This window comes from Pungitius pungitius, chromosome 17, assembly GCF_949316345.1.
Source record: "Pungitius pungitius chromosome 17, fPunPun2.1, whole genome shotgun sequence".
Classification (NCBI taxonomy): Eukaryota; Metazoa; Chordata; class Actinopteri; order Perciformes; family Gasterosteidae; genus Pungitius; species Pungitius pungitius.
The window spans coordinates 10,117,124-10,135,817 of NC_084916.1; the positions used below are offsets into that span (position 1 = coordinate 10,117,124).

Genomic DNA, 18,694 nt, shown 5'->3' on the forward strand with positions numbered 1-18,694 from the left:
TATATAACTTCTTTGAATAAGAGGTCCTTATTATGTCAAACTTTTGTAATAAATGTTTAACGTTTAACTGAAAAGTGATAATGCGTGTTTGATATCCTTTTTTTTTGCATTTATTCATACTGGGATGTTTAAATCCTGGAGGCAACAGAACCGTCTCAAACTCATCATCGGCCCTACAACCCACATCCACTCAGCCCTGACCTTCTCTCTCGACGTTGATGGCTCAGTCGTCACCCCCTCCAGCCTGCTCCGCAACCATCATCCTCAACATCATGAGGCGACAAGGCCTTCTCAGCTGCTGCACCTCCCCTCTGGAACGGCCTCCCCATTCCAATCCGCCAGGTTCCCACCGTATCATCATTCTAACCAGCACTCAAAACCCACCTCTTCAAACTTGCTTTTAAATGCCCCCACATGACTCATTGTCCAGTTGGGTCAAGTTCTATTTGTTTGTTTATTTTATTTTTTAGTGTTTTCTGTTTCTCTATTCTGTAATTTTTTACCTTAGATTTATATTGCAAAGCGTCTTGGGTACCAAGAAAAGCGCTATAAAAAATGAAAGTAGTATTATTATTATAACTGAAACTGATTGGCTGGCCCTACCAAAAAAAAAATCCACCAGCTGCAACGGAGTCTAATCATTTTTCTTATAGAAATCACAACTGAGGGTCTTACGTCATTCTTCATTCGCTGCCAGAACTCTAAACTTCACTCCCGTCCCAACCGACTCATGTTTTGCATCAAGATGTACTTTTCTAAATTGTCGCTTCTGTAAGATTACACATAGTGTACTTACCAGACTCATTTTTAGGTATTAAATACATCTTTAGGAAAACACTACCTTTCTGTTGTATTACCATTCTGAGTACGGATACAATTTAATGGACACCATATAGGAACGAGATCACTACCTAAATAAGATTTGTTCATTCTATTCCATTCACAGCATCAACCGCGCTACCTCCTCTACCATTAAGACAAATCAGTGGAGAGGCCACAACATCATCAAGGTCAGAACACTTCCCCAGCACACTCTTCTCTTCTGCCATTAGGCAGACGCTGCAGGAGTCTGGAATCAAGGACAAAGAGACTAGCAAGCAGTTCCTACAGCAAGCCACAAGGCTAGTTATTCATTCATAAATATTATTGTTTAATTCCTTAGGTTGATATAATATTAAGATAGCTTTTTCCATAGCCAGGTGTAGGACCAGCATGTACCTGCATGACAGCTTTTACCAGCACAGCATATGTGCAAGAGCAATGTGAGCAGCATTAGAAAGCCGCCACGGCATAGGAGCCACAAGCTATATATTGTACGTGTTTGTTGGTCTCTTTGAAAAGAATTGAAATTAAGCCTAGTTTAAAGGAAAGACAAGGTACATTTCCAGAGGAACATTGTTACGTGTAGAGATTTGTGCCTCTTGCCCTCACCTTTTTTCTGTTTGTCCTGCAGGTGAGGGGCGGAGTATTGGCTGGCCCTGCCTCCAGAGCACCCCGGTATTGGCCCACACTCCGGCCAATCCGAAATGGAGGGCAACTATAAAGCCTCTCACTGTGCGCTCTCTCGGTCTTGCTTTGTTTTCCATTGAGGTTTGTGGTGGGGGAAGTGGGACTGAGGTAAGACTGGGGTAACCTGTACACACCCACATCCACGCAGAGTTACTGTTGTTATTCCACTAGGTTATGGGTTGTTGCCACCGATGTATTTCTGTTATTTTGAGCATTTGTAGAATAGAGTCAGGTCTTTTGTTTTCCTTTTTCTTTCCACAGAGTTGAGCTAGGCCTGGTTTTATTGTACTTTGATAATTTTGTTTGGCACAACCCCCACAGTACACTCTCCCCCCGCCACCTTTTTCCAACCTACCCGTTCTGTTCCTTTTTTTGTAAATAAACCTACTTTTCTTTAACTGCCTCACACGGTCACTGTTTTATTCCCCATTGGATGTCGTTTACCGGAGGAAACGTAACAAGTGGGGGCTCGTCCGGGATATACCTGTTTTTTTCTTCTTTTGACAACCAATGGGAAATTATACATGGGGTTTGTTTGGCATGTGATTGAAAATGAGTTTCAATTTACAAGATTTTGTTGACAATCCCTCTTTTGAAAAGGTTGTGTGTCGCAAGAATGATTTATTGTGTATTGCAGCACAATTTGATATTACTGTTCACAAGTACGGACTTAAGAAAGAAATAAAGACGCAGATCCTAGAAGAATTGGTTGATTTAAATGTCCTTAGTCCTGCCCAGTCCGTGGCTGAAGTTTCAACTAATGATGTTCCTTCTACTACAGCAGGGGTTTTGTCTCAGAATGCCGAGGAGACCGCAGCATTATTCACACCTCCTGCAGACCGTGCTGGGAAGTCTGCGCCAGCTACGTTACCTCGTTTTGATCCTTTCTCTCCTTCACACCCTCCGGGGTTCAGTTCAAGTTCCAAGCTGAAGGTTCGCTTGACTCGCCTTCAGCTGGAGGCCCAAGAAAGAGTCCATGCGTAAGGCAGAGTATGATCTCCGCCTACAGGTACGAAAGTTGGAAATTGAAGCGGATAAAGAAGTAAGACTAAAGCAACTTGAGGTTGAGGCTCTGAAAATCTCTTCCAGTCACTCGTTGAACATGTCCGACCGGTCGACACCTTTTCAAACGGTAGCCGGCAAGCAAAGTTTTGATGTCAGTAAAAATATTTCTCTGGTGCCAGCATTTCGGGAGGCCGAAGTCGATTCATATTTCAGTGCCTTTGAACGAATAGCCTCCGCACTCGACTGGCCGAGGGACATGTGGCCTATCCTCCTCCAATGCCACCGCACTGGTGGCGCCCCCCGCCACGACTACGCCGCAGCCGCACAGCTCGGCGCTCCAAGCCCCGACGACGCCGGAGCCGCACAGCTCGGCGCCCCACGCCAAGACGACGCCGGAGCCGCACAGCTCGGCGCCCCACGCCAAGACGACGCTGGAGCCGCACAGCTCGGCGCCCCACGCCAAGACGACGCCGGAGCCGCACAGCTCAGCGCCCCACGCCAAGACGACGCCGGAGCCGCACAGCTCGGCGCCCCACGCCAAGACGACGCCGGAGCCGCACAGCTCGGCGCCCCACGCCACGACGACGCCGGAGCCGCACCGCCCGGCGCCCCCCGAGGCCCGGTCGCCGACCCGGCAGACCCCCCGAGACCCCGAGGCCCGGTCGCCGACCCGGCAGACCCCCCGAGACCCCGAGGCCCGGCCGCCGACCCGGCAGACCCCCAGAGCACCCCACGCTCGGCCGCCGCCCCGGCAGGCCGCCGGACCATAGCTGTCGGGTCCCCACCCTCCCGCCCCTTGTCTGATTTTCATGGTTCTGCCCCCCTTTAGGACCGTCTGGAATTCGGTCCTTGAGGGGGGGGTTCTGTCACGGTTTGGTTCTGCTCTATGTCTTATTTTGTAGTTTTCATGTCTCTTGTGTTCCTGGGTAACTTCACTTCCTGCCTTGTCCCGTGATTGCCTGAGTGTTTCCACCTGTGTCCAATCACCTGCACCTCCCTTGTGTATTTAAGCCCTGCGTGCCAGTTGTCCTTTGTCGCGTCATTGTCTACATGTCAGTGTTCAAGTAAGTCAAGTCAAGTCTGTTTCACGTTTCATGTTTCCAGGTCCCTGTTTTTGTCTGTTTTGTTTTCTCATCCTTCCTCCCCTTTTTTGGTTGGAGCGATTTTGATTTTGTGAGTTTGACAATTAAAGTCTTTTTATTTTTCCATTACCCTGCGTTTGAGTCCTCCCTTGCCCTCGCACCAGCCGAACTGACACTCGAGTGTTTGCCCAGGTACTGAAAACCTTGGGCATTAAGCACATAATGTCAAGCCCATACCATCCTGAAAGCCAAGGGGCACTAGAAAGGTTTCATCAGACCTTAAAGTCCATGCTCAGAAAGCATTGTTTTGAGAGTCAAAAGGACTGGGATGATGCTGTGCCATTTGTGTTGTTTGCTGCTCGCAAAGCTGTACAGGAGTCACTCGGATATAGTCCTGCTGAACTGGTGTTTGGACATGAGGTTCGTGGCCCCCTAAAACTTTTGAAAGAACAACTTCTCTTGCCTGAAGGGAAGGTCCATAGCATCCCTGATTATGTTACGAAACTCAGAGCTCGGCTTCAGAGAGTCTGCTCTTTGGCCAGAGAATCGCTATCCTCTGCTCAGGTGAAAATGAAGAAATACTACGATCAGAAGAAATACTACGATCAGAAAGCCACTGCCCATTCGTTTCAACCTGGTGACAAGGTTTTGATTCTTTCTCCCATCTCTGGTTCTGCCCTGTCGTTGAAATTTTCTGGTCCCTATCTTGTGGAAAAGAAAGTCAGTGACACTAACTTCATCATTCAAACGCCCGATCGCAGACTGAGAAACAGATTATGTCATGTGAATATGATGAAGCCATATTTTACAGCAGAGAATGAAAGTGGAACGTCTGGACTTCCTAAAATACAAAATGTGTCAGCGGTATCTGCTTGCTCAGCAGAGAGCTCCACTGAGGAGGATGGGCTGGTTATGCGTAGTGCCACCCCACAGGGGTTAAGACTGAAAAACACTGAGCTACTTTCGGATTTGTCTCACTTTTTGTCCCACCTGCCTGATGACCATCGTGGTGATGTGGAGAATTTAATATCTGGCTTCCCATGCTTATTTGGTGATATACCCTCTCAAACTTCTGTCCTTATGCATGACATTGTTTTGACTAACCTGAAGCCCATCAAACAGCATGCTTATCGAGTTAATCGTGCAAAGAGGGAATGCATGAGGAAGGAGGTGAACTACCTTGTGGAACATGGATTCGCTGTACCCAGCTCCAGTTCATGGAGCTCACCATGTGTCCTGGATGCGAAGTCCGACGGCAGTCAAAGGTTCTGTACTGACTTTCGTAAGGTGAATTCCGTGACTGTCCCCGATGCACATCCCTTACCTCTTATTGAAGGCTATCGATGAGGTCGGTCCAGCAGAGTATGTCAGTAAACTTGACATGTTAAAGGGTTACTGGCAGGTTCCGTTAACCCCACGTGCCTCGGTGATCTCAGCTTTTGTCACCCCTGACAGTTTTCTTCAGTACACAGTAATGCCCTTTGGACTCTGCAATGCGCCTGCTACTTTTCAGAGACTTGTAAACAAGGTTTTGCGAGATGTTCCACACTGTAAGGCATACTTGGATGACATTGTTATATATTCTGATGATTGGAATTCTCACATGGCTACCTTAAGGGATGTTTTCAAACGTTTAGCTGAGGAGTCTCTGACTCTCAACCTCTCAAAGTGTGAAGTTGGGAGGGGTTCTCTTTTGTATCTAGGTCAGCAGGTTGGTCGAGGCCAGGTGTGTCCTGCGGATGCAAAGATCACTGCAATTGCTGCCTTTCCTGAGCCAACCACCAGGCGGGAGTTGCAGCGGTTTCTTGGGATGGCCGGGTACTACCGCAGGTTTTGTAAAAACTTTTCTACGGTGGCCGCCCCATTGACTGCACTTACCAGTCCGTTGAAGCCATTTACTTGGTGTAGTGAGTGCCAACAGTCTTTTGAGGATCTCAAGTGGCTTCTCATGTGTAACCCTGTCTTGTCTGCGGCAAACTTTTCCTTGCCATTTAAGTTAGAAGTTGATGCCAGCGCTGTGGGAGCAGGAGCTGTACTCCTACAGGAGGATTTCCAGGGCATCGACCATCCTGTGGCCTACTTTTCAAGGAAATTTGACAAACACCAACTAAAGTACTCCACAATAGAGAAAGAAACCCTTGCATTGTTGTATGCTTTGCAACATTTTGAAGTATATCTTGTCTCCACTGGTAAACCTATAATGGTTTTCACTGACCACAACCCTCTAGTCTTCCTCTCCAGGATGTACAACAGTAACCACCGCCTAATGCGTTGGTCCCTGTTCAGAACTACAACCTGGAGATTGCGCATAAAAAGGGTTCTGAAAATGTACTCGCCGATGCCCTGTCTCGTGCATTATAACTAAATGATTGTCCAAACCTTTGGTTGGACTTGTATGTGTGGGGGTGTTACGTGTAGAGATTTGTGCCTCTTGCCCTCACCTTTTTTTTGTTTGTCCTGCAGGTGAGGGGCGGAGTATTGGCTGGCCCTGCCTCCAGAGCACCCCGGTATTGGCCCACACTCCGGCCAATCCGATATGGAGGGCAACTATAAAGCCTCTCACTGTGCGCTCTCTCGGTCTTGCTTTGTTTTCCATTGAGGTTTGTGGTGGGGGAAGTGGGACTGAGGTAAGACTGGGGTACCCTGTACACACCCACATCCACGCAGAGTTACTGTTATTCCACTAGGTTATGGGTTGTTGCCACCGATGTATTTCTGTTATTTTGAGCATTTGTAGAATAGAGTCAGGTCTTTTGTTTTCCTTTTTCTTTCCAGAGTTGAGCTAGGCCTGGTTTTATTGTACTTGATAATTTTGTTTGGCACAACCCCCACAGTACACTCTCCCCCCCCCCACCTTTTTCCAACCTACCCGTTATGTTCCTTTTTTTGTAAATAAACCTACTTTTCTTTAACTGCCTCACACGGTCCCTGTTTTATTCCCCCATTGGATGTCAGCGTTTCCCTCTTAACCGGAGGAAACGTAACAAACATTTATTCCCTCTGCTTACTTTTAAGGCAAACTAGGCTAAATAATAATACATTTTATTTATATAGTGCTTAACATGGTAACACTGATAACCGCCCCAATACACGCACACAGACATGCACATACTGGTCTATGACTGACTGCTACTGTAACTTCATGTCACCAATTCTGCCTGCAAAATTTGCAAAGTGCACGGTGATCTTTAGCTGTATGCCTAATGCCTAATGAATATGTATATTGCTTTGGATTAATTATTTGCAGTTTTAACTATTGACTTAACTATTGAGGACACAAACATCCTCTCAGGGTCATTCTGTAACACACTGAGATTCAGATTAAATTCAATTCACTGAGATTTATCAAAGCAACATACACTTGCATAATCCGAGCTCTTTCCAGAAAGACCCTAACGAGGCGATAATACAGCACATTATTTCATGCATTTCTTTGACCATCCGCATTGAGCTCAACACTCCCCCTCTATCCTAACTGCGTAACTCTCCTCCTGTTGTGTCCCACTATCCTCCCCTCGTCCTTTAGTAGCCTCACCTATCTGGCATGTTGATGCTAGTCTGGCATGGTCATTCTGGTTGATTGACTATCTCGCTGCCCCCCTTCATTCTTTCTCCTAGCTCCTACATACACACCCATGAGACTTTCGTCCCAAACTCTCCTGTCTCCGTATCTGTTCAACCTGCTTGGCGTCTTACTATATCTGTCTGTGGGCCTCTTTCTAGCTTCTCCTCTCCCTCTGTTGAACTGTTACTCATGTACCTGGATATATAAAAATAGCTGTATCCTTACTTACAGTTTCCTAGAAATGATCATAATATGTTGAGTATGAGTATATGTTGGAGAATAATGTTTTATTAATGTACATCACTAAGCTTCTTTCCGGGAGTTCTTTGTGCTTTCTCGCCTAGCAGGTCTCCGTGGATCGTAGTTTCGTGCGGACCCCGGTTCTGACTCCTGGCATGGCTCTGCTGACACCTGCTGCTGCCATCATCATTACTTTAAATATGATTCATATTACTGTCATATTAAACCAACATCTTTCTGCTCTCCCTCCCCACAGAAGCCTCTGTGGATGGTGGTTCGACCTGATGGAGGTTGTCCCTGCAGTGGTCCTGCCGTACACTTGTTCTGCTACTTGCAATTACTATCATTTCTGTTTGAGAAATTTAATGTATTGTACATCTTTTACATTGTTGATTCTGTACACATGACATCCATTGCAGTCTGTCCATCCCGGGAGAGGGATCCCTCCTCTGACATTCGCCCTAAGGTTTCTTCCCTTTTTTCCCCATTCAAGGGTTTTTTCATATTTTGGGAGTTTTTCCTGTGCCGAAGTGAGGGTTTCGGGACAGAGGGTCTTGCATGTGTACATGTGACTGTAAAGCCCTCTGAGGCAAATTTGTAATTTGCGATTTTGGGCTATACAAAATAAAATGAATATAATAAAATGAATTGAATATAGAAACACTTCCCTCTACAATATACTGTATATTGATCGATTTCTCTCTTAGTGTATCTATGTAATTATGTAATGACAAAGTTCAATTGAGGTTTTAACCAAGTTTCTTGAATGTGAAAAACATTTAGTTTGACTTTCAGATCAGCTAAAACGTTCTTGCCTTTATGTAATTAGACTTCTGGCATTCCATTGTAGGACATGCATCCCCATTATGAGGTTCATCATCCTGAGCCTGTCCATCATAGTTGGGAGGGTTCAACATTTTATGAATCAGATAGGCCTTAAATTCTTTAATCCACAGTATCCTTTTGGCTGCCTCTTCATATGTGTTTATTCTGTCACTTTCTATCTTTTGTTGAATTGCCAGATTCATAGTTTTGCAAATGAAGGCCACAAAAAAGATTTCATCTACAATTATATTATCCTAATTAATCTCTTGTATGCATGAATGTAATTCCATTTGACTATCATATACGAAAAGGGGAAGGTCCAAAAGTGGTTGTCTAATCCCAGATTTACTTCTATCATTTCTCTGGGTTTCTCTGGATGTGACTTCATCATTTTCCTTCACTTTTTTCGCTGCTTCTGCATAAGACACTTGGTTAAGTATTTTATATTTCTGCACTTCCCATGCTTGCATTTGAACCAGACATCTTCCAAAAGCACCGCTGTGTTCACTGACGCAGTTACAACATTTATTTTCTTTTATTTTGACCAGATTTTCCTAATTCATGCTCACCTCCACATCTTGCACATCTCTGCTTCCACTTACTTTGTCCTGAAGTGTGTTCCATTCTTTGACACCTGGAGGTCCTTAAATTGAGCGAACACATTCTTATTTCATTAGACAAGATCATTGCAAACTCGAGCAGCACTGATTGTAAATGACTTGCATCTAGATGGGACTGGAGGCTTCTCCAGCAGCCAAAGGAAGAGGTCTCACTTCACTACAAATTAAGATTTTGTTAGATAGTAAATCATATTTGTATTAAAGAGGTCTTGTGAGGTAGACATGTGACATGACATGTAATGTAATATCATTTAGTAATATCAAATTACATGTAATGTAATATCATTTAGTCATGGATTGTTGTTTGACCAAAAGTTGTCTCTATTAGAAGAGTATATTAGCATTTTAAAAAATACATTTTACACACATATCCTGTTTAACTGAAATTCAGGTTTCCAAATATCCCACAATCCAAGTATTTGGTTTATGTATTCCTCCTACTCCAAATTAGTTTTATTTTAGTCAAAATATTTTACCTTTTAGGTAAAAAAGTTTTCCCACCTAGTAATGGCTGAGCGGTTTGTCCAGTGTGTTCCCCCTTGCACCCGTTTTATTACGGGCAGAGACTCACACGACCTGTGTGTTGTCTGCTTAGGCATGGAGCACGCCCAGCTAGCCCTTGAGTGGGCTAGCTGGGCGGATTGTGAGCACCTGTCGTGGCAATCTCGCGTCTCCCGTCGAGCTCTCTTCACTGAGGACAGCTCGATGAGGCGTGCTCCCCGCGGCTCCGGTCCACCTCGTGCCGAGGCAGAGCGCCGGATGTCTTCATGGGGATCACAAATGGATCTCGCGGAGGATTCCGGGACGGCTGAGGCCTTTTCCCGACCCTTCACCGCGGGATCCAGGTGCTCGTTTTCGGCGTCGGAGGCACGCTCCGCGGCTTCCTGAGAGACTTTTTGGGAGAGATTGAGAGTATCTCAATGGGTCCTGCGCACGATCGACGAAAGGCTACGCCACCCAGTTCAGGTGGCGGCCGCCTCGATTTCGCGGGGTACTACCCACTTTGGTAGACCCCAGCAGGCTCGGATATCGGAGCGAGAAGTACAGACCCTGCTGTGGATGGGAGCCTCAGAACGAGTTCTCCCTCCAGACAGAGAGTTGGGCTACTACAGCCGCTACTTCACCGTTCCAAAGGAGGATGGGGGTTTGCGTCCCAAAGGGAGGAGAGATACTAGATCTCCACCGTTTGAACCGCGCTGTTGCGGAGCTGAGCTTCAAGATGCTCACTCTCAAACAGATCGCGGCACAGATCAAATCACAGGGGGCGAGGCCCGGGGACTGGACCCCACTCCGAGGTGGTAAAGCTCCTGTGGAAAGGCCGTCTTACCGAGGTAGACCTGTTTGCCTTCGGAGAGACCACTCATTGTCCTCTGTGATTTCTCCCTCGCGCATCCTGCCCCAGGCATGGCCGAGGTCATGTCTGTACGTCTTTATCTCCGGTTGCTCTGCTCCCGGGGATTCTGGAGAAGGTCCGTCAGGACGGTGGTTGTAGCCCCGCCCTGGCTGGCCCTAGTGTGGTTCACGGACCTTTTGTCGCTCCTCGCAGGTCCTCCGTTGGAGACCCCCATCAGGGTGGACCTGCTGTCTCAGGTGTTGGGGTCCATTGTTTACCCTCACCTCGGCGAAGGTTGCAGTGAAATATGTGGCTCTTAAGACCCTCTTCCTGCTCGCTATTTCTTCCCTCAAGAGAGTTGGAGATGTGCAATGCTTGGAATTTGCACCCGGTATGGTGAAGGCGTTCTTTCTACCTTACCCCGGCTATATTCCTAAGGTCCCGTCCGCTACGGTCGGGCCTATGGTGGGTGCTGCAGTCTTTCTGTCCTCCCCCGTTCCTGAGAAGAAAAAGCGTCGGACCAGGCGAAGCTTAACCTCCTCTGCCCATTCAGAGCCCTAGACTTGTACGTCCGCAGGACCTCCCTGTGTAGGCTCTCCGAACAGCTGTTTGTGTGTTTCAGGCCTCCCAACACTGGTAGCCCGGTAACTAAGCAGAGGATGCGCAAGTGGGTGGTTGAGGCCATCACACTTGCTTATGAACCGGCCGGCCAGCCCGCACCTCTGCTGTCCGGGCCCATTCTACTAGGGATATGGCGGCTTCTAAAGCCCTGTTGTCGGGAAGAGTATCGCTACACGACGTGTGCATGGCCTTTCAGAGATGAATGGTCCTGCCCTTCGGGTCCCTTTATAGTGCCCTGGTCCGGCGTCCCCAACTATGACGAACCAGCTCGCCATTGGTTAGATTTCACAAGTGCTTCATGACGCGGTCACGCAGAGGCGTTCCCACAGCGTCTTTACACAGCGTCTCGTTCCCTTCAGGGAACGAAGGTTACATACGTAACCGAGAGACGATTGATCTTTGTATTTTGACTTTTTCTAAATCTGCTTTATACAAAAAATAATTAGGCAGGATGAAGTCTTTAGTAAACATCACTTGATCCTCACACTCGCTTTTCAGTTTAAACAAAACATATATATTAATATATATTTATATCAAACCCGTTAAACATTAAACATACGCAAGATATGTTCACTCAATGCAACAGAGATTCAGGGGATGACAGTAAATCTTAATGACATTAAATTATATTACATGTCATTTACCTGAAGGTTTTATCTAAAGCAATTTTTATTGCATATTTAACCCATCTCACACAGTGGGAGTAGTGTGCTGCAGTAAGGGTCCTCAATGAGCAGTTGGGTGTCCTCCTCAGGGACACTTTGACAGGAAATGGAGTTGGGAGGGTTCGAACTAACAACCTTGCGGGTCCCAGCGCAGCATCTCTACTCCATGCACCAAGGTCGCCTCTGTCTGACTGTCTGTCTGTCTGCCAGAAGAAGAGATTGCTGAAAAGACTTTTCTCTCAAATGGAGCATTTGTGTTCCCTTCTTATAAAAAGCATCAACTCCTTTTTATTCTGAAAAATTGCTCAGACTATTTCCTCACAGGAGTTGCATCTATGACATTTCACCTTTGTGGGTTCTTCTCATGTGGACAATTAAGTCACTAGAAGGTCTGAAACTTCTTTCACATATTTTACGGGAATATGGCTTCTCCCCAGTATGGATTCCCTAAATGTGACTTCAAATGTGATGCCTCAGTGAATGTTTTCCAACAGGTGATGCAGGAATATGGCCTTTACCCAGTGTGAACTGTCATGTGGACTTTTAAGCTGCTACTATATTTGAATCCTTTTCCACATGTTTTGCAAGAAAAAGGTTTCTCATCACTATGGACTCTTGTATGAGTCTCAAATGCTGATTCATGAGAGTTGTGAGGGAGAAGCTGGTGGTCAATGTTTAGTTCAACTACAGTGGTGCTTTCAACTGAAATGTTGCTATGAGAGGTTTCCTGTACCACACTCTTAGTTTCATCAGTACACGAGTCCAAAAGTTGATCTTCACCGTGTCCTCTTTCCTCACAAGTAGGAGTCAATGTAAAGGCCTCCTGCTTCGGTTCAAGCTGCTCTCCCTCTGGACTGCTGCAGAGTTCCTCCTGTTCCTCTTTAATCTGTGGAGGATATGGGTCCTCTTGGTCCACACTGGGCTTCCTCTCCTGGAGACAAAGCTCCTGGTCAGAGGGAGCCTCCTCCTCCTCCTTACAAACACGTGACTGTGGGAGCTCTGGAGGGACAAAAAAAATACAAGACAAACGTTTGAGCGCATAAATACAACGATGACCATAAGCATCACGTGTCCTACGGTTTATTTTTAAGTTGAATTAAAAAAGTCACGTTGGTTCGAAAAACCTAAAAAATGTGTCTTCATTATTGCTTTAGAGAAGATGTTTCTAACAAAGTTGTACTCACCTATCCTGTGTAGCTTTACTTCGGGTTTCCAAAAAACATCCAACAGTCTGCGCTGCCGGTCGATCTCTTCCTGATACTCGACGACGGTTCTTTTAAAAACTCCGAATATTTCCTCAGCAGCAGCAGATATTCGCTCGTTGACAAACTCTCTTAAATTCTCCACTGAAGACATTGTTGCTTGGTTACCGAGGAAATAATTACCTGCACTGAAACAAGACCGAGCAACGGAAGAGTGTCACACTATAATGTTCCGACTGCAGACCTCAGTCACATTACGGTTCCGCTTCTTACTGTGGTAGGCCCTTTCTCAATATGCGTTCTTGCATGGTCTTTTGTTCTCGTGGACTCGTGAATTGTCATCAGTCGTAGCCCGAGTGAGAGCCAAATATCCCAGAATGCATTTCACCTCAGCAACAGTCAAGAGTCAACAAATATACGGAAACAAACACAACTTTAAGTCGAAGTTTATAAATACCAATATATGCCAGTCACGAATTGTCCATAACAAACACCATGTTCAAACATAAGGATGTTCATAAGTGTTCGTGGTACCAGAGCACCCTAGGTCAAAGATCAATGATTGATGTAACTGGTTCAGGTTCTCAATGGCCTCTTGCATCTCTTTTTCTGCTCCAACAAAATTTGTACCAATGTCAGAGCGCATGATGGAAACCTGGCCTTTTCTGCTTACAAAACAACATAAGGCATTGATGCAATAACTGGTGGCAAAACGGTCTGCGATTTCTATGCACTGCGCGAATGGCGAGACAGGTGAAGATTACACCATAGCTTTTGATGTTACTCCAGCCCCATCTAGCTTCATAGATACCAAAATAGTTGACGCCTACGTTGGTAAATGGTGGCTGATCTGGTGTTACACGATCTACTGGTAGGTTGGCCATTTTTTGCTCTCCCACTCTGCCTTCAAGCCTCCGGCAGACTACGCATCTTGAGATAAGCTTCCTTTTGGCAGAGGTGACTAGCGGAATCCAAAACTTTTCCCTTAGCCGAGACAACATATAGTTGCGCCCACAATGTCCAATCTTTTCATGAAGATCGAGCAAGAGGAGGTTGGCACTTCTGGAAGCTTTTGACAGAATTGCTGGGTGTTTCTCACTGTCTGTCATGGTGGATTTATTCAGCCATCCTCAAACTCTTAAGACGCCATCTTGCAAAGTAGGGACAAGCTTGTATAGCCAACTACTTCTTTTGACAGAACCACTAGATAGAGGGTCTTCACTTGCTTTTGACTGTGTCGAATGATTTCAGTTTCTGCAGCCATCAACTGTTCCCAGTTCAGTGTTTTCCTTTTAATGTCAGATTTGACCTTTTTCATTCGTTGCTGCATAAGTAATTTTAGTCTTGCTGGATCCTGGTCAACTTGACTGATGGCGCGCTGTAATTCTTTTCTCTTGTCCATCAGGTGGATCAAAGTTTGCATGGCAACAATGAGTGAGGTCAGGTCCCTGCAATAACTGTCCATTCAATGACACATCCTGAAAAGAGGCAGTGCAGTCAAAGACAACACTAATTTTCTTTTTCTTTGTGTGTTACACCCCATGGTAAGCAACGTACCAGACCCTGTAATCATCACGGTCAATCTGCTTTTCAGGAACTTCATCAGCGTAGCCTTTCTCCAGTATGCTTTTCATGAAATCTTTGTAATCTTCCAGGAAAACATTGTTCTTTTCCAGTTTTCTCTTCAGGCTAGCAGCTTGCTGTACTGCCATGCAGCGGTTGCTTGGCATCTTGGCTGCTTCATATTTCAATGGAAGTCCTATGCACCATCCACAAACTTTGTAATACTTTACACAGACATCATAAACTGCTTGTCCTCCTGCGACATCTCTTCCTTGTCATCACAGCGACGTTCTGGAAAGTCAGTGTTGTACTGCTGAACCATTAGTTGTTCTATTTGTACCACTGAAATTCAGTTGACGCTGTAATGAGCTGACTCCACTTTGGAATCAGTAGGCTTGTCCTTTACAGGTCCACACACCATCAAGCCCAGGACAGTCTTCACAGCGTAGGGCCCATCATCCTGACTATTGGATTTATGCCATGGTTCTATGGCTTTTGGGTTATTAGCTTCAATGAGAAGGCCTACGTCAGCATCAATGTGTGGTAAGGTTACTTCCTGCAAATACGGCCACTTTCGCAGATGTTGTTGAACTGGAATATTTATCTTTTGAACAGGGATACTGTTGTGTGTGAAGACTTTTGGTAGCTGGACATACCTTGTGTCTTCAAGGCCACACACTTCCAGTTCTGAGAGCATGTGACTCTCGAGTAGTTGCTGTTCACCAGGTTTATCCTGAGCCATAGTGCTCAACAAGATTTGAGGTTTTTTTCCTCTAATGTTTAGTCTCTTTTGCAGCTCGTCTGTACAGAACGTGGCGGTACTTCCAGGATCTATAAACGCGCATGTCTCTATACACCTTCCCCCTTTACGGGATCTGACTTTTACTGGCACAATTGATAGCATACACTCAGTGTTCTCTGTCCCAGCATACCCAACTATTTATTGTTTAACAGACTTCTGAGCTCTGGCGACCTCTTCATTTGAATTGCTGTCCGTTCTCTCTACTGTAGGCAACATACTATTAGTAGTTTCCTTCGCTATGTGAAGAATGTCTGGGTGTTTCTGTTTCTCTCTTCTTGCATGTTCGGCTCAGATGACCTTGTGTTAAGCAGCCAAAGCACATTCTTTTGTTTTTCAGGAATTCTATACAATCCTTCTGCGCTAGCTCTTTAACTTTGAATCAAGACTCCAATATGTGATCTTTTTGACAGAAAAGACATGGTGACTCGAAAGTATCTGCTGCCCCAACCGGGTCGGCCTGTCTTGCTGCCGCATCGGGCCTTTTTCTTTCCACCGACACATTTGTTGTGAAGCTGCTTCCTACTTTTGAAGAATTTATCCTTTTCTTTGCTTTTGCCTATCATAGATGAGAGTCTGTCTTGGAAGTTTCCAAACAGTGGGTCCATAGCAATCTTTGCTTGATGGTCAATAAAATTAACAAGATCGGCAAATCTTGCTCTGCGTTCTCTACTTTCCTTGAAGTAGTGTTTAAAAAAACATAGTTTACAGAAGGTCTACTTACCTATAGGCTACCTGAATTTCTGAAAGTACTATATTTCTAATTATGCTATTGCTACACTTGTCTGCTGGAATTAATTGAACAAAAATAAAAATTCATAAAATTCCATGTGAAAAAAATTACTTCTCACTGTTCTCAGGTCAAATATTTATGCAATTTAAAATGCGATTAATTCAGATTAGTTACAAAACCTCTAATTAATTAGATTAATATTTCTAATCGAGTCCCGGCCCTAATATATATATATAATATATATATATAAAATCCTAGAGTTAATTTTCCGGTGTCAGGCAAAAGTGTTGAAGTCACACTGCAAAAAGTTGATTCAACTCTTAGTCATTTGTACGACAGAGCTGGAGTCATTATCCAGTGTCAAGATCAGATTCATTTGCGACACTTGGTAGAGTTAAATTAACTCTTTGATTGAGGTTTTAAATGCAACTGTACAGTGTCACACTTCTTGGTATCTGAAAACCCCAGAACTCTTTCACCAGGTTTATTTTCCAACACTTTGCCTAATGGCCATGAAAGAACTAAAATGATACTACACTATGTTTTACATTTAGTACAATGTTTGTTGTACAGAAACATCGGAGATCTTATCAGCATAGTTCAGTCTGCATGTGCATTTAAGTGAATAACACTGCTTGAGTTACATCTGGTAAGCACAATGTAAAATTATTCAAAGTTTCTGAACTTGCACTCTTATGCGTGTTTACCTCGCAATATATATTTCAACGTCTTTTCAACCGGCTAAAAAGTTAATGAAAGATGAAACATCAACGTGCCAAACTATTTTTTTAACAAGAGACAATATTATCATTATAATTAATAATAATAGTAATAATTAATGAACTTGTTGGCCAAATATATATATGTATATTGTGACGTCACGGGAGGCTACACCGCTCTCGGCGGAACAATTCAATAAGTGCAAGGACACCAGGTTAATGGCTTTTAATGAAGAGCACTGTCTTATTTGCACATCCTTACAGAAGCGAGCATTTTTGGATAAAATTAGCAACATCAATCTTCATTAAGGTAAAGAAAACATGATAGTCCATCTTCACGAATCCGACATCGTAAAGGGGATTTCGTTCCTTTCTTTACCTTGTCTGACGTAGTCTTTTTAATCGGAAAAATTGCTCAGACTATTTTCTCACCAGAGTTGCATCTATGATGTTTCACCTTTGTGATTTCTTCTCATGTGGACAATTGAGTCAGGAGAACTTCTTTCCCCACTGTGTATTCTTATATGACGTTTCAAATGTGATTTGTCAGTGAATGTTTTCCTGCAGGTGATGCAGGAATATGGCTTCTCCCCAGTATGGATTCTTGTATGATCCTTCAAATGTGAGGTCCGAGAGAATGTTTTCCCGCAGGTGATGCAAGAAAACGGCTTCTCCTGAACATGGATTCTTATATGACGATTTAAATTTGATGTATCAGTGAATGTTTTCCCACAGATGCTGCAGGAATATGGCTTCTCCCCAGTATGGATTCGTGTATGAGTCTTCAAAGTTGATGTCTTAGAGAATGTTTTCCCACAGGTGATGCAGGAAAATGGCTTCTCCCCAGTATGAATTCTTATATGTGACCTTAAATGTGATTTGTTAGTGAATGTTTTCCCACAGGTGATGCAGGAATATGGCCTTTCCCCAGTATGAACTCTTAAATGTGTCTTCAAATGTGATGCCTCAATGAATGTTTTCCCACAGGTGATGCAGGAATATGGCCTTTCCCCAGTGTGAACTCTCATGTGGGCTTTTAAGTTGCTACTATATTTGAATCCTTTTCCACATGTTTTGCACGAAAAAGGTTTCTCATCACTATGGACTCTTGTAAGAGTCTCAAATGCTGATTTATGAGAGTTGTGAGGGAGAAAATGGTGGTCGTTGTTTAGTTCAACTACAGTGGTGCTTTCAACTGAAATGTTGCTATAAGATGTTTCCTGTATCACACTCTCAGTTTCATCAGTACACAAGTCCAAAAGTTGATCATCACCGTGTCCCCTTTCCTCACAAGTAGGAGTCAACGTAAAGGCCTCCTGCTTTGGTGCAAGCTGCTCTCCCTCTGGACTGCTGCAGAGTTCCTCCTGTTCCTCTTTAATCTGTGGAGGATCTGGGTCCTCTTGGTCCACACTGGGCTTCCTCTCCTGGAGACAGAGCTGCTGGTCAGAGAGAACCTCCTCCTTCTCCTCCTTCTCCTCCTCCTCCTCCTCCTTACAGACACGTGACTGTGGGAGCTCTGGAGGGACAAAAGAAATACAAGACAAACGTTTGAGCGCATAAATACAACGATGACCATAAGCACCACGTGTCCTACTGTTTATTTGTAAGTTGAATTAAAAAAGACACGTTGGTTCAAAAAACCTAAATAATGTGTCTTTATTATTGCTTTAGAGAAGATTTTTCTAACAAAGTTGTACTCACCTATCCTGTGTAACCTTACTTCGGGTTTCCAAAAAACATCCAACAGTCTGCGCTGCCGGTCGATCTCTTCCTGATACTCGACGACGGTTCTTTTAAAAACTCCGAATATTTCCTCAGCAGCAGCAGATAGTCGCTCGTTGACAAACTCTCTCAAATTCTCCACTGAAGACATTGTTGCTTGGTTACCGAGGAAATAATTACCTGCACTGACACAAGACCGAGCAACGCATGAGTGTCACACTATAAAGTTCCGACTGCAGACTTTAGTCACATTAAGGTTCCGCTTCTTACTTTGGTGTCCGGTTTAGCCATAAGCCCTTTCTAAATATGTATTCTTGCATGGTCACAGGAGAGTGCAGTTTAATCCGCTTCATCACTGTTTTAAACTCATAGTAAAACCAATCAGAAAATATTCAATATAAATACAGTCCGATCCGTGGCAGCTGGTCAATAGAGGGTTAGGGGGCGTGGCGAAAAAACTTTTAAAAGTTACGATATAGTTACATATATTC

General features: G+C 44.6%; 1 protein-coding gene across 1 annotated transcript; it reads right to left on the bottom strand.

Annotated features, from left to right (window-relative positions):
• Positions 1 to 16,597: 16,597 nt before the first annotated feature.
• Positions 16,598 to 18,393, bottom strand: LOC119219568 (zinc finger protein 846-like). Its single transcript, XM_062558319.1, has 2 exons — positions 18,183 to 18,393; positions 16,598 to 17,997 (listed from the first exon to the last, which is right to left on the bottom strand). The coding sequence occupies exons 1-2, from the start codon at positions 18,352 to 18,354 to the stop codon at positions 16,925 to 16,927; spliced, it is 1,245 nt and encodes a 414-aa protein (XP_062414303.1). The 5' UTR covers positions 18,355 to 18,393; the 3' UTR covers positions 16,598 to 16,924.
• Positions 18,394 to 18,694: the final 301 nt, after the last annotated feature.